The sequence below is a fragment of the Mirounga leonina genome, unplaced genomic scaffold (genome assembly GCF_011800145.1).
Source record: "Mirounga leonina isolate KUSES-001 unplaced genomic scaffold, KU_Mleo_1.0 Mir_176, whole genome shotgun sequence".
In the NCBI taxonomy this organism is placed as follows: Eukaryota; Metazoa; Chordata; class Mammalia; order Carnivora; family Phocidae; genus Mirounga; species Mirounga leonina.
This window is the reverse complement of record NW_023270454.1, coordinates 35,932,641-35,949,522: the sequence shown is the minus strand read 5'-3', so window position 1 is coordinate 35,949,522 and position 16,882 is coordinate 35,932,641. Positions and strand designations below refer to the sequence as shown.

Genomic DNA, 16,882 nt, shown 5'->3' with positions numbered 1-16,882 from the left:
CACATACATAATAGATTTCTATCTAGTCTGCTAGGTGTCCATTAGCTATTCTTATGTTAGCAATATGCAGTTTTCCTTTGGGGAGCTACTCCTTCCCCAATGGATAGAGCTTCTGTTCAACTCTCAAGAAAAGTTCTCTGTCTTCCCATGGCAGAGTGTTGGACTCATGATTCAAATTAAACCAATCAGGTGCTCTCTCCTTGGAATTTGAATTTAAAGCATAGAAACAAAAAAGTCTTAAAATGATAATAGCTTATCTATCTCCCAAAGGCAAAAAGAGATTTTTCTTTTTTGATCTCTAATCTCTGAAGTAGCACTGTTTTTTGTTTTTTGTTTTGGGTTTTGTTTTAAGATTTTATTTATTTATTTGAGAGAGAGAGAGCATGAGAGAGAGAGAGAGAGAGCATGAGCAGGGGGGAAGGGCAGAAGGAGGGAGAAGCAGACTCCCCACTGAGCAGAGAGCTGGATGTGGGGCTTGATCCCAGGACCCTAGGATCATGACCTGGGCAGAAGGCAGATGTTTAACCAACTGAGCCACCCAGGTGCCCTGAAGTAGTTCTGTTTTGAGTTCTGTGTGAAAGCTGATTCTTTAGCTACCTTCCCTATATTTTTCTTTTAAATTTCCTTTTTGCTTTGGTTAACTAGAATGGGTTATCTCTTGCTTATAAACACAGGATCCTAATAAATTAAATCAAATATACATCACTTTAAAATGCAAATAGCCACCGATATTGTATGGAAGTATTGAATCATCATATTGTACACCTGAAACTAACATTACACTGCATGTTAACTAACTGGAATTTAAATAAAACTTTTTTTAAAACTTTTAAAAAATAAGTAAAATGCAAATAGGTTTCAGCAATATAAAATAGATCTACCTATGGTGTCTAGGGGTAATTGCATGTAAATTATATATAAAATTCCAATGGTTAAATCAATTCCAAGTTTAAAATCAAACCAGAAATGACGGTATCACTTACACTTTTTTCTGTCCATCCATTCCTCTAGTTCTACAAAGTTTATAATTTGTCTTGTCCTCCAAAGACCAAGTCGATATTTAACACGATAGATCTGTCTACGATACATGTTTATAACTGCTCTCAAATTTGGTCCATGAGACAAAGCCTATAAAACAGAAATATAGACAGTAAAGCCCCATATTTACATATTTCTTCTATATATATTTAATCTGATTTTGCCCTTTTCATTCCATCTATTTCACTCAGTTTCTTAAATTATGAATGTATTTATTAATGTTTATTGCATAGGTTGGCTAAACACATGTACTGTAGAATAAGATAATCTCCTTGAAGTTCAGAGAGCCTCAATATGAGAAGCTTTGTCATCAGATACCCATAATTTCCATAGCATAGAGCTTTCAATGATGGATATTTTCATGGAAGCTTCCTAGGTTGGCATCCAGATTTCTACAATAGGTATGCAACCCACTTGGTCAGAAAAAAAAAAGTTTTATTGAGGCATTATTCTGGAATGGTGATTCTTGCCTAAACTATTCACTAGGGGTGCTCAAATCCTTATTTATTTTCTTTCTTTTGAAAATTGTCTTTTACTTATTTTTTACTGGACTTTATAGGTTTTTCAAGCTGATTTCTAAAACTGTTAAATTAATCCTTTTCAGCATATGTACAAACTTTGTTTTATCAGTTTGCCTTTTAACTGACTATATTTATATATATATGTGTGTGTGTGTGTGTGTATAGATATGTGTGTATATATATATACATTTTCTACGTTCTATTACAATAGGCTTTAAAAATTAAAGTGTAAAAATTAATCTATTTCAGGTGTTTTTTCTTTTCTAAATAAACAGTTCCATTTTATTTATCAATTCAATTATTTTTACATTTTACATTTATTAGCTCATTAATTTCTCTACTTATCTTTATTAATTGCTTTTTAAAGGATTATGTTCCTGTTCTTGACTTTTTGAATTAAAGACTTAATTCATCTATTTTCATTATTTTTTTTAAGAATGTATTTAAGTCCATGAATTTTTCTCTGTGTCATCTTTCTTTTGACGTGCTTTGTGTACCATTTCACAAGTGAAAAAACTGAGGCAAAAAATCTTTAAATAACTTTCCCAGTTATTGGGTGGTTAGTTGCAATAGCTAGTAAGTTAGCAAGTTGCAGAATTGGTTTTGAAACCAAAACAGGGACACTCCAGGGTCCACACTTTTAATTATACATTATATTCCTCTTAATTTATTTGAATTTAGTGTTTTTCATGCATTCTATGAATTTTTTTTATTATTATGCTATAATAATCACCATACATTACATCATTAGTTTTTCATGTAGTGTTCCATGATTCATTATTTGCATATAACACCCAGTGCTCCATGCAGTACGTGCCCTCTTTAATACCCATCACCAGGCTAACCCATCCCCCCAACCCCCTCCCCTCTAGAACCCTCAGTTTGTTTTTCAGAGTCCATAGTCTCTCATGGTTCATCTCCCCCTCAGATTTCCCTCCCTTCATTCTTCCCTTCCTGCTATCTTTTTTTTTTTTTTTTAACATATAATGTATTATTTGTTCCAGAGGTACAGGTCTGTGATTCAACAGTCTTATACAATTCACAGCGCTCACCATAGCACATACCCTCCCCAATGTCTATCACCCAGCCACCCCATCCCTCCCACCCCCCACCACTCCAGCAACCCTCAGTTTGTTTCCTGAGATTAAGAATTCCTCATATCAGTGAGGTCATATGATACATGTCTTTCTCTGATTGACTTATTTCGCTCAGCATAATACCCTCCAGTTCCATGAACGTCATTGCAAATGGCAAGATTTCATTCCTTTTGATGGCTGCATAATATTCCATTGTATATATATACCACCTCTTCTTTATCCATTCATCTGTCGATGGACATCTTAGCTCTTTCCATAGTTTGGCTATTGTGGACATTGCTGCTATAAACATCGGGGTGCACGTACCCTTCTGGATCCCTACATTTGTATCTTTGGGGTAATACCCAGTAGTGCAATTGCTGGGTCATATGGTAGCTCTATTTTCAACTTTTGGAGGAACCTCCATACTGTTTTCCAGAGTGGCTGCACAAGCTTGCACTACCACCAACAGTGTAAGAGGGTTCCCCTTTCTCTGCATCCCTGCCAACATCTGTTATTTCCTGACTTGTTAATTTTAGCCATTCTGACTGGTGTGAGGTGGTATCTCATTGAGGTTTTGATTTGGATTTCCCTGATGCCGAGCTATGTTGAGCACTTTTTCATGTGTCTGTTTGCCCTTTGGATGTCTTCTTTGGAAAAATGTCTGTTCACGTCTTCTGCCCATTTCTTGATTGGATCATTTGTTCTTTGGGTGTTGAGTTTAAGAAGTTCTTTATAGATTTTGGATACTAGCCCTTTATCTGATATGTCATTTGCAAATATCTTCTCCCATTCTGTTAGTTGTCTTTTGGTTTTGTTGACTGTTTCTTTTGCTGTGCAAAAGCTTTTTATCTTGATGAAGTCCCAATAGTTCATTTTTGCCCTTGCTTCCCTTGCCTTTGGCGATGTTTCCAGGAAGTTGCTGTGGCTGAGGTCGAAGAGGTGTCTGTGCTCTCCTTTAGGATTTTGATGGACTCCTGTCTTACATTTAGGTCTTTCAACCATTTGGAGTCTGTTTTTGTGTGTGGTGTAAGGAAATGGCCCAGTTTCATTCTTCTGCATGTGGCTGTCCAGTTTTCCCAACACCACTTGTTTGTTTTGATTTCTTTCCTAATACATTTCCTTCAACATTTAATAACATTTCCCAATGTTTGTTTTTAATCTGCCTTCTAGTCAATAGGCTCTCGTCACTTTTAGAAAAAACAATGAATTGGTCACACTGGGAACACGGGTAGAGCATTCCCTAACATAGGAATTTTTGTGGGAGGCAGAACAAACCTCCCACAAGTTGAAGCCACACATCAGATACTAATGACCCAAGTTTCCTCTGTTGAAGCTCTGTTCATTATCTACATCAGCACCAGATTTTTTCATTGAAACTAGTAATGCTTTGAAGACAAACAGTGGTAAATCTATTTGTGTGGTACAGTAACTGTGGCAGCAATATCCATTTTTCAAGGGCAGCTCTCATTGAGGCAGTAATACCCAGGATTCAGTATCTGCATTAGGCTCTTTCTATGCAGGAGGTGGTTGGAGTCCTGAGAGCTATCTAGCCTTCATCATACTTTCACATTTCAGAACTTAGTTCTCCAGACCTCTGCCCAATATTCTACTCAAAATCTTTCTGCTTAAATCTGTTAGTAGGTTTCTTTTACTTATAATTAAGAATCAAGCAATGTTCTCATTGTGCCCTTAGAACAAGAGCCAAAAGGGCCCTGGTTGGAGTGCCTTTCTTAGATGGATGATGACATCTGCTAAGAGAACAGGGCATTGGGCAGCTATCAAACTCAGCTGGAGTGTCTTTCCCTCCAAATTTAATAAATCCTCTTTTGGGGACACAACCTGTCTTGTGAGGGCCTCCTTCTCAGATCTGAGGCTTTCAGAAGGTTATCTACGTTTTCATGTTTAAGAAGTTGAGCGGGAGAAAACTATAAGGGTCCATCTGCATGGTTATTCCGACAGCATGCCTCTCTGCTAGTCTTCTTCATGGAAATATGCCTCCACTATGGTGCTATGTACATCTACGTATGTAAATCTTTCATCATATTTCTAAACATTTCTGAGGATAGAATTTATTAGAAAAATGTACAAATTGATGTTTACAAAAACAATTTTGGAATATAAAAGACTCACTGCAAATTAGTAATTATAATTTTCCAACCCATGTTGATTTAAAAGGTAAATGTATCATACTTAGTACACATAGATGTTTAAAAATTTTTCTAGTATGCATTTTCAGCCTGCCTTTTGTTTGATATGGTCATGTCTTGTTTCAAAAAAGTAATGAATGGATTGCTTATTTGGAGAATTCCACTACCTTATGACACTTAGTGGGGCTTAATTTCTTTAATTACTAGCTGGAGTGCTCTCTTTTCCTATTTATTTGCCATTTATCCTTCTCCTATAGTAAAGTACTAGTTCATGTCTTCTACCTATTTCTTCTCTTATTATTGTAGTGTGTTTCTTATCAATTTATGATAGATCTTTACATGCTGAGTTTTTTTTTTAACACCGGGGCAATATCAAATGTTTTACTACAGTTTGACTTTTTAACTTTTTAAAAATGATATTTAGACATATAAGCAGATAACTTGCCCACATATATTAACTAAGGCTAACCTTGTCTAAACACTTACATATGACATTATCCAAAAGGGTCTTTAAACTGATAAGAACAGATACTATATTTGATCTTAGCCAAAAGGCTGAGAAGGGATCCAAAAAGGGTCTTTATACAAAAACCTTATTAACTTATTAACTGCACCCAAAACCGTAAGATACCAAGGAATAAATCTAACCAAAGAGGCAAAGGATCTGTACTCAGAAAACTATAAAATACTCATGAAAGAAATTGAGGAAGACACAAAGAAATGGAAAAATGTTCCATGCTCATGGATTGGAAGAACAAATATTGTGAAGATGTCAATGCTACCTAGAGCAATCTACACATTCAAAACAATCCCTATCAAAATACCATCCACTTTTTTCAAAGAAATGGAACAAATAATCCTAAAATTTTTATGGAACTAGAAAAGACCCCGAATAGCCAGAGGAATGTTTAAAAAGAAAAGCAAAGGTGGCAGCATCACAATGCCAGACTGCAAGCTCTATTCCAAAGCTGTAATCATCAAGGCAACACACTGGCACAAAAATAGATACATAGATCAATGGAACAGAACAGAGAGCCCAGAAATGGACCCTCAACTCTATGGTCAACTCATCTTTGACAAAGCAGGAAAGAATGTCCAATGGAACAAAGACAGTCTCTTCAACAAATGGTGTTGGGAAAATTGGATAGCCACATGCAGAAGAATGAAACTGGACCATTTCCTTACACCACACACACACACACACACACACACACACACACACACACACACACAAAAGCTTTTGCACAGCAAAGGAAACAGTCAACAAAACCAAAAGACAACCAACAGAATGGGAGAAGATCTTTGCAAATGACATATCAAATAAAGGGCTAGTATCCAAAATCTATAAAGAATTTATCAAACTCAACACCCAAAGAACAAATGATCCAATGAAGAAATGGGCAGAAGACATGAACAGACATTTTTCCAAAGAAGACATCCAAAGGGCCAACAGACACACGAAAAAGTCCTCAACATCGCTCAGCATCAGGGAAATCCAAATCAAAACCTGAATGAGATACCACCTCACACCAGTCAGAATGGCTAAAATTAACAAGTCAGGAAATGACAGATGTTGGCAGGGATGCAGAGAAAGGGGAACCCTCTTACACTGTTGGTGGGAATGCAAGCTTGTGCAACCACTCTGGAAAACAGTATGGAGGTTCCTCAAAAAGTTGAAAATAGAGCTACCATACAATCAAGCAATTGCACTACTGGGTATTTACCCCAAAGATACAAATGTAGGGATCCAGAGGGGTACGTGCACCCGATGTTTATAGCAGCAATGTCCACAATAGCCAAACTATGGAAAGAGCTAAGATGTCCATCGACAGATGAATGGATAAAGAAGATGTTATATATATATACATACATACATATATATACAATGGAATATTATGCAGCCATCAAAAGGAATGAAATCTTGCCATTTGCAATGACGTTCATGGAACTGGAGGGTATTATGCTGAGCGAAATAGTCAATCAGAGAAAGACATGTATCATATGACCTCACTGATATGAGGAATTCTTAATCTCAGGAAACAAACTGAGGGTTGCTGGAGTGGTGGGGGGTGGGAGGGATGGGGTGGCTGGGTGATAGACATTGGGGAGGGTATGTGCTATGGTGAGCGCTGTGAATTGTGTAAGACTGTTGAATCACAGACCTGTATCTCTGAAACAAATAATACATTATATGTTAAAAAAAAAAGAAGAAGAAGAAGAAGATGATATCAGGAAGGGAAAAATGAAGGGGGGGAAATCGGAGGGGGAGACAAACCATGAAAGACTATGGACTCTGAGAAACAAACTGAGGGTTCTAGAGGGGAGGGGGGTGGGGGGATGGGTTAGCCTGGTGATGGGTATTAAAGAGGGCACGTACTGCATGGAGCACTGGGCCTTATACACAAACAATGAATCATGGAACACTACACCAAAAACTAATGATATAATGTATGCGATTAACATAAAATAATAAAAAAATTTTTAAATAAAGAAGCAATGTGGTGCTATAAATTTGAAGATACATACTCCCAAATAGGTCACTTATTTGTGTTGCTTATGAGAGACATGTAAATAAAAGGTCACAATATAGATAACCTGAGCACAATAATGACCAAAAGAATAGAGAGATCATTTCTGCTTAATGGACCAGGGACAATGTCTTAGCACATATATTTAAGAAAGATCTTGAAAGATGAGTTGGAGTTTATCCAAACATTAGCGAGGGAGAGTATTCCAGCTTAAGAGAACAGCATTAAAACATAAGATATAATAGGAAACAATCAGGGAATTAAAGAATTTGGGCTTTGCTAAAGCACAGGGCATTAGTGAGAAAGTATCATGGGATGAAGATGGACAGTGGGCAAGTGCCAGACCAGGGAGGTCATGTGTACTATGTTAGAGAATTTACACTTCCTCCTACAAGAATATAGGGCCATTAAAATATTATAAGAAATGGAATAAGGCAATCAGAGTAAAATTTCCTTAATTGCATATGACAGATTAGAGGGTAGGTAGCAAAGAGAATAATTAGGAGACAACTGTAGTTCTCCATGTGAGGGTTGATAAATAGAAGCTCTGGCAAAAAACAGAGAGGAAGAGCAACACAAGAAACGTTATGGTGATAATCAATTGAATATTGAATGAGGAAGTTGAAAGAGTGTAAGAAAACTCCAGGTATAGCTTGGACTATGGGTGACGGAATAGTTCATCAATATAGGTAGTACAGGGGGTGGCCCAAGATGATGGCATAGGAAGATCCTGATCTCACCTATCCTACAAACACACCAAACCACAGCTACATGTGGACAATTCCCTCTGAAAAAGAAAATTAGCAGAACTGTTCCTCTACAACAAAGGATAAAAGGACTATCTCAAGATGGGTAGGGAAACCAACCCATCAAGGGACACAAAGGGTTGTAGGGAACTGAGATTGTCCTTTTAAAAGGCTCACCTAGTCTCACTTATTCCTGGACCCAGTACAAAAGTAACAGTTTGAAAAGCACCTAGACTATATGTGAAGGGAATTCATTTGCTAATCTTAAGGCAAGGGGCAGGGGACAGCTGGGACTCTCTTCAGAGAAGGACACACTGGCAGATGCCATTTTGCACTCTCCCCCAACCTAACACAGGCAGGTATGTCAGATTTAGTGCCATCCTGCTGCCTTTCTAAGGCTGGTGGGGGTGGACGGTGGTGGCACTGGCTGGGGCCCATGAATGTGAGCAGTCACAACATTCTCCCAGTCCCTTGCTAAAGCCTGTGAGCATGGGTGTTGGCAGTACTGCTCCACTCCCTGGCTGGGGCCAGCAAGTGCCAGTGACCATGACATTCTCTCAGTCTCTTGCTAAACCTAGCAGGCACACACAAACAAAGCACTCTCCTACTGCACCTCTAAAGCCCACAGGCACATGCAACCAAAGCGTTTTCCCACAGCTCTGCTGAAACCAATGAGTGTGCCCTGCCCCCTACACTCTTCACCTGCCTTACCAAAGTCAGAGGGTGTGCACAGTCCATGCAGGGGATGCCCCTTGGTTGCCTGGCTCTAGTGGCCAAGGGGGTTCACATTCCTGGGCTGCACAGTACTGTAATTAGAAAGACAGCTCTTGGCATCCCCAGACTACCACAATCAGGAGACTGAAACACACCCCCAGCCTTCCTGTAAAAAAGGTACACTTACTTGTCCTAGAGTTTCAGCCATCTTTTTAGTATCTATTTCACTTATTTCTGCTCTGATCTTTATTATTTCCTTCCTTCTAACTTTGGGTTTCATTTCTTCTTTTAGTTCCTTTAAGTGCAAAATTAAATAGTTTGAGATTTTTCTTGGGGTTTTTTTTTTTTTTTTTTTGAGGTAGGCCTGTACTACTATGAATTAGTCCTTAGAATTACTTTTGCTGCATACCATAGATTTTGATATATCACATTTTCATTTCCATTAGTCTCTTGGTATTTTTAAAATTTCTCCTTTGATTCTTTTGTTGACCCAATGGTTGTTTAGTAGCCTGTTGTTTAATCTCCACGTATTTGTGATTTTTCTACTTTTCTTCTTGTAATTGATTTCTAGTGTCATACCATTCAATGGTCATGCTTGATATGATTTCAATCTTCTTAAATTTAATGTGACTTGTTTTGTGGCCTAACATGTGCTCTATCCTGTAGAATGTTGTGTGTGCACTTAAGAAAAATGTATGTTTTGCTGCTTTTGGATGGGATGTTCTGCATAAAGCTATTCAAACCATCTAATCTAAGATGTCATTTAAGGCTGATGTTTCACTATTAATTTCCATCTGGATAATTTATCCATTAACGTAAGTGTGGTGTTAAAGTCCCCTACTATTATTGCAGATTTAATACCTATACTTCTCAAACTCTTCCAAAAAATTTTCAGAATGAACACTTCCAAACTCATTTTATGAGGCCAGTACTACCCTGATACCAAAGCCAGAGAAGAACATCACAAAAAAAAAGGAAGAAAAGGATATCAAATATGGCATTTTTTTATTATCATTAGTATATTAAAATGTTTATTATTTATTTGTGCACATTGTGCTAAGCACCATGTCAGAAACTTTATATGTTATTTTTAACCTTTTCAACAAATATTTTCCAAGATTCAGAATTCTGACTCTAAATTCATGCTTGTTTTCACATAGTTTTTTTATATTAGTTTTTAGATATCCATCAACCATTTATATGATATGCCCACTTACTTACTGGTTTTGTTATATAGTTGTCTGATATTAAAGAATCCAGTTGGTAGAAAAATAGATGATAAATATCAATAAAACAAACAGGGTTCTAGAGGGGAGGGGGTTGGGGGATAGGTTAGTCTGGTGATAGGTATTAAAGAGGGCACGTATTGAATGGAGCACTGGGTGTTGTATGCAAACAATGAATCATGGAACACTACATCAAAAACTAATGATGTAGTGTATGGTGATTAACATAACATAATAAAATAAAATTTAAAAAAGAAAAAAGAAAGAAAGAAAAGAAAATCATAGGCCAGTGTCCCTGATGAACATAGATACCAAAATCCACAACTAAATATTAGCAAACTGAATTCAACAATACATTAAGATGATCATATACCATGCTCAAGTGAAATTTTTTCCAGGGGATGCAAGAATGTTTTGACACCCATAAATCAATCAACATGATGCACCACATTAACAAAATGAAGGATAAAATCATATGATCATTTCAGTAGATGTAGAAGAAGCATTTGATGGAATTCAACATTCATTTTTGATAAAAACTCTCAATAAAATGGGTATAGAGGGACCACACTTCAACTAATAAAAAGGTCACATATAACAAACTTAGAGCTAACATCATACTCAATAATGAAAAGCTAGAAGCTTTTCCTCTAAGATCAGGAACAAAACAAAGATGCCCACTCTCACCACTTTTATTCAACATTACAGGGGAAGTCCTAGACACAGCAATTAGGAAAAAAAGAAAAGGAAATAAAAGGCTTCCATATTGGAAAAGAAGAAGTAAAATCATCACTATTTGCAGATGATATGATACTGTACATAAAAAAAAAAACATAGACTCCACCAAAATACTACTAAGTTTAATGAATGAATTCAGTAAAGTTATAGGCTACAAAATCAACATATAGAAATATATTATGTTTCTTAATGGTAATAACAAGCTATCAGAAAGAGAAATTAAGAAAACAATCTTATTTACTAGTGCATTCAAAAGAATAAAATACTTAGAAATAAATTTAACCAAAGAGATGAAAGAACTGTACTTTGAAAACTATAAGACACTGATGAAAGAAAGTGAAGATGACAGGAATAAATGTAAAAACATACTATGCTCATGGATTGGAAGAATTAATATTATTAAGATGTCCATACTACCCATAGTAATGTACCAATCCATTGCAATCCCTATCAAAATACCAGTAGCATTTTTCACAGAACTGGAATAATCCTAAAATTTGTATGGAACCAAAACAACTCCAAATAACCAAAACAATCTTGAAAAAGAACAAAGCTGGAGGTATCATGCTCCAGGATTTCAAACTATGCTACAAAGCTATAGTGATGAAAACACATAAATCAATGGAAGAGAATAGACAGCCCAGAAAAAACCCCACACTTATAAAGTCAAGTAATCTGTGATAACAGAGGTAAGAATATACAATGATGAAAAGACAGTTTCTTCAATAAATGATGTTGTTAAAACTGGTTCACTTTCTTACACCAAAAACAAAAATAAACTCAAAATGTATTAATGGCTTAAATGAGAACTGAAAATATAAAGCTTCTAGGAGAAAATTCATGTAGTAAGCTCTTGGACATTGGTCTTAGCAGTACTTTTTTAGATATTTCTCCTCAGGCAAGGCCAACAAGAGCAAAAATAAACAGATGGGACTACCTCCAACTAAAAAGCTGTTGCACAGCAAAAGGAAACCATCAACAAAATGAAAGAAAAAAATCCTAATGAATGGCAGAAATTATTTGCAAATGACATATCAGGTAAGGAGTTAACATTCAAAATATATAAAGAACTCATACAACTCAATATCAAAAAAATCCAATTAAAATATGGGCATAGTACACCAGAATAGATGTTTTTCCAAAGAAGACATACAGATGGCCAACAGACATATGAAAAGATGCTCAATATTACTAACCATCAGGGAAATGCAAATCAAAACCACAATAAGATATCACCTCACACCTGTCAGAATGGCTACTATCAAAAAGATAAGGAATAACAAGTATTGGTGAGGATGTGGAGAAAGGGGAACCCTTGTGCATTATTGGTAGGAATGTAAATTGGTACAGCTGCTATGGAAAATAGTGTGGATGTTCCTCAAAAAATTAAAAACAGAACTACCATACAATTCAGCAATTCCACTCTTGGTATTTTTCAAAGAAAATTAAAACACTAATTCTTAAAAGATATATGCACCTTTATGTTCAATGCAGCATTATTTACAATAGCCAAGATATGGAAGCCGCCTAAATATCCATCAATAGATGAGGGGATAAAGATGTGATGATAGATAGATGATAGATAGATAGATAGATGATAGATAGATAGATAGATAGATAGATAGATAGATAGATATATGATTGATGATAGATAGATGATAGATGATAGATAGATGATAGATGATAAATAGGTGATGATAGATAGATGATAGATAATAGATGATGATAGATACATACATACATACATACATACAATGGAATATTATTCAGCCATAAAAAGAAATGAGATTTTGCCATTTTTAACATGGATGGATCTAGAGGGTATTGTGCTAAGTGAAATAAGTCAGGCAGAGAAAGACAAATATTGTATGATTTCACTTATATGTGGAATCTACAACAAAACAAATGAACCAACAAAACAAAGCATAAACATACTCAGAGATACAAAGAATAAATTAATGGTTGCCAGACAAAATAGATCCTAGATATTTATTTTGAAACTCAAGATTGCTGCTTATGCAAGTTGCTCAGGTGTGTGTGTGTGTGTGTGTGTGTGTCTACAGTTCTTTTTGAGTTGAATGTTTATGCTGTACAAGAGTATCCAGGAGTGTGGGAAGTGGAAGAAAGTTGCTTTATATGGACAATAAGCAGCAAAAAAGGTGGAACAAAATTAGTGCAAGGACAGGTGGTCCTGGCCTTAGAATAAAAGTGGTCCCAGAACTATTGGGTTAATAAGGATAAACTAGGCCTTTTGTTCAGATTCTCCAGTTTGACCAAATCTGAAACTGTCAGCAGAGTAGATAATTCATAACATTTTCTCAATGAAAAGAATGTAGTCAGAACTTTATTTAGAAAAATCATAGATACATTGACCAGGTGACTATTCAAAACTCAATTAATTTAAAATCTACATAGGAAAATTTATACACATTATATTTAACACATGCTTTACCTTGATCATTATTCTCTGCAATCTTTTGCGTTCAAGCCATCCTCTGACATAGGCCTGTATGATGATGATCATTCTAACTACTTTTTTGGTATTTACAAATTTGGTCCTTTCCCGGAACACTTGGAAGATTTCTATGTGTGGTCCAATTCTTTTAACTTTATTGTCAAGTTTACCACTTTTACTTAGAATAGACTTTAGCCTAAAAATAAAATATAAAACTTTCTTATTATAGTTAATAAGAAAAATAATCACTTCTGAAAAGTCTCAAATTCATTTCAATCATAAATGTGTTAAAATAGGAAATGTATTATAATTTGTACATAGATTTCATATACATCACCTGAACATGTCAATAGGATTCTCCAAAGAAGTTTGAATATGCTAGAATCAATATAACATATATAAAATGAACCTTGTGAAGAAAGGAAATCCAAAAGAAAGCAAATTTGTCAAAGCTTATCCATAACTATTCAAAAGAGCAATATATAATATTTAAGGAACAAAATATTTTCATATGACAGAGCAAGTTAGTCAAAATAACTTTCTTATCCCAGAAGCTATTTTAAACTAAAGACTACAAAATTATTTGGCACTGGTATTCTGCTTACCAATCATCTGAAAAGTGATTTTATTTTCCAAAGGCTTTCAATCGAAAGGCATGGTAGTGTGTTGTTAAGGTCATGGACTATAGGATCACAGGAGCAAGCGACCATAATGGAAACCATAACAAGTCCTGACATACTGATGTGGATGGCCCTTGGAGTGATGATAAATATGTGAGAATACTACAGACTTTCTACTATAGACAGACAGACTGTAATCTTGGTAATCTTGTATCTACTTTTTTCATTTATATATGTTGTATTTTTTATATGGTAGTCAGTTTTTTCTAAGTCATCTAAAGTTCAAAGGCTAGTTTCCTTGCAACTTTTAGCATATAAAAATCCTTTTTTTCTTGGTAATTTCTTTTGTTTCTACAGGTTTCACAGCTGAAATTCCAAGGAGATGCCCAGATCGATTCACATACCAGAACTGAGTCTTGCCCTAAAAAGTGACTGTATATAGATCTCTGGAACCTAGGCCCAACTTTCTTGATTCTCAGAGTGAGTATCATGACTCTGTTTCTGCATTTTTTTTCCCTCTGAGTTTATTTTGATGTCTGCAGTAGGCTGGTTCTTGAGGAGTCCTGTTCTACTTTGTACAACAGACATTATTTTTCTTTCCTTGGTGACTGAAATGTCACCAGCCTCTGTTCGGTGGTAGAGATGGTAGATGACAGGGAATCCCAGCTCAGTCTTTTTCATTTGTCTTTACTATGAGCCTTTTTTCTTTTTAAGATTTTATTTATTTATTTGAGAGAGAGAGAATGAGAGAGAGCAAATGAGAGGGGTTAGGGTCAGAGGGAGAAGCAGACTCCCTGCCGAGCAGGGAGCCCGATGCGGGACTCGATCCAGGGACACCAGGATCATGACCTGAGCCGAAAGCAGTTGCTCAACCAACTGAGCCACCCAGGTGCCCTTTACTATGAGTCTTGAAGTTTATGATATGCCTTGTATTACATGTTGTTTGAACACCAGTATAGCTAAAAATATTTGAGACAATTTTGTTCCCACTAGAATGAAGATCAGCTCCATATCAAGAGACTTTCATAACAAGTATTCCTTAGAGATCTTTTTTGATTCCCTGACATTCCTACTCCCAAGTAACCACAACTGAGGAGTGCAATTTGCTCAGGCACAGAAAACTGTGTTCCATATTTATTTTTAACCTATAAAGATGTAGAACTAAGGCTGTTCATTCTCTTTGTGCTTGTGTGTATAAATGGAAAAAAAAAAAAAGTCCTTACTCTCCTTGCAAAGGAAAAGTTAGCTTTGTACAATGTTCTTGTAACTGTAGCTCTTTTGTATCTATGGCTGGTCTTCCATTCTCTCAAGAAAACTTTTTTAGATTGAGTCAAAACTATATCATTTTGTGTTCTGGAGAAATATCCCATTTAGACAAAGCTACCAGAAAAGGTAAAGAAAATGAAGCAAATTTTTCAATTTGTTTGTTTAAATTAAAATTGATTTTGCATAGCTTAGAAGAGAGCTCTGCCTTCTAAGAGGATTTTTGTTTGGTTAATACAACAATTTTTATGAATGGGCCTTGATGTCTGAAATAAACTGGTAATGAAGATAAAATGTTAATGATTACTTCTGGCTGTCCAGAGTTTCAGGATGTATAGCAAAACCTAACGAATTCTGAGTTCCTGGCTTTTTCTCCTTTCTCTCAGAAGAAATAAGAGAAGTGTTACAGAAATACCCAAGTGAGCCAAGTTTATACCCTAAGTTCCATGTTCTAACAAGAAGAGAGAATAAATCTCAAAGAGCTATGTATGATTGTAAAGTGATGTGTGTCGTAGATGTTGAAGCACAAGAGCTCTGCTGGTCTCTTAAGTTGCCTTGAATGTCACAGAGTTCTTAGTCAAAGTGTGTGAAAAGTGAAAAGTGTGTGTGTGTGTGAGACAGAGAGAACTGAAATTATTTTGGTTAAAAGCTATAGTTAATATGAGTGATTAGAACTATATTAAGAAAAAGAATTATGAAGAAAGGCAAACATGTTTATAAAAGGATGGATGTGTATTGTCTGGTTGTTTTTTTTTTATCAACTTAAAAAGAAAAAAGTTTTGGGGTGCCTGGGTGGCTCAGTTGTTAAGCGTCTGCCTTCGGCTCAGGTCATGATCCCAGCTTCCTGGGATCGAGTCCTGAGTCGGGCTCTCTGCTCCCCAGAAGCCTGCTTCCCCCTCTCCCTCTCCCACTCCCCCTGCTTGTGTTCCTGCTCTTGCTATCTCTCTCTCTGTCAAATAAATAAATAAATAAATAAAGTTTTTAAAAAATTAAAAAAAGAAAAAAGTTTTATCTTAGGCCTTAGACATATGGACTCTGATCATTAGTACATCTCTAAATAATTGGAATGCTAAAAAAAATGGAAAGGGAAATTTGAGGTTGAAGAATAATTTATATAAGGCTTGATGTAAAGTGAATTATATTTACAAATAATGGATTCGAAAAGAAGCTATAAAATACATCAAATTTTGACCAAGTTAAGTCAATTTTGATGAGCTTGATCATAAAATAGAGAAATGCTCGGGAATCTTTGACTACAAAATGTTATTTAAGTGGTATACAAAAAGAGTAAGATTAGAATTTGATTTACTTTCTGTTACATTGCCAGACTGAGTTTTGAATCCACAGTCTGCTCTTAATTTAACAAAGGAAAAATCATTTCATGCCTTCAATATAGCTTTCCTGGACAACAAAAGTTACTTATGTCACAAAAATATTCCCTTTATCATAATTATCTTTTTGTTTTTTTTCTAATCTACTTCTTGCAAAATCTGGTATTCCTAATATCTAATGTTACTGTGGCTGTGTTACTTTTTTTGGTACTTTTACTAAAGGCATCTATGACTTTTGGTTCCTCTAACAATTCTTTCCAATATTGTTTTCTCCAAGTTCAAACCCCAAACTTAAAAACAAATTATTATGATACATTTTAACCTATCTTCTGGGTGTCCCAGATGCCTTCAAGACCACACCAAAGATTTTCTTCTTCACTATATAAAAGGAGGGATGCTAAAAATGGTAAAGTATGTTTAACATAGTTATAGAAATGAACCAAAGATGAATCTTTTTTTGACAGAGAGAGAGAGAG

The 16,882-nt window shown here is 35.7% G+C and overlaps 1 protein-coding gene and 1 pseudogene across 1 annotated transcript in view; both read right to left on the bottom strand.

The window, feature by feature from the left end:
- The window catches only part of LOC118022253 (IQ domain-containing protein M-like), a 294,421-nt gene extending 281,008 nt beyond the window's left edge, over window positions 1-13,413 (bottom strand). Inside the window, exons 1-2 of the mRNA XM_035022934.1 lie at window positions 13,190-13,413; window positions 984-1,128 (exon numbers count right to left, since the gene is read on the bottom strand). Coding sequence (XP_034878825.1) covers window positions 984-1,128; window positions 13,190-13,261 — 217 coding nt within the window. The 5' untranslated portion in view covers window positions 13,262-13,413. The remainder of the gene's footprint in view (window positions 1-983; window positions 1,129-13,189) is intronic.
- On the bottom strand, window positions 5,245-5,352 carry LOC118022590 (annotated as a pseudogene).
- Window positions 13,414-16,882: the final 3,469 nt, after the last annotated feature.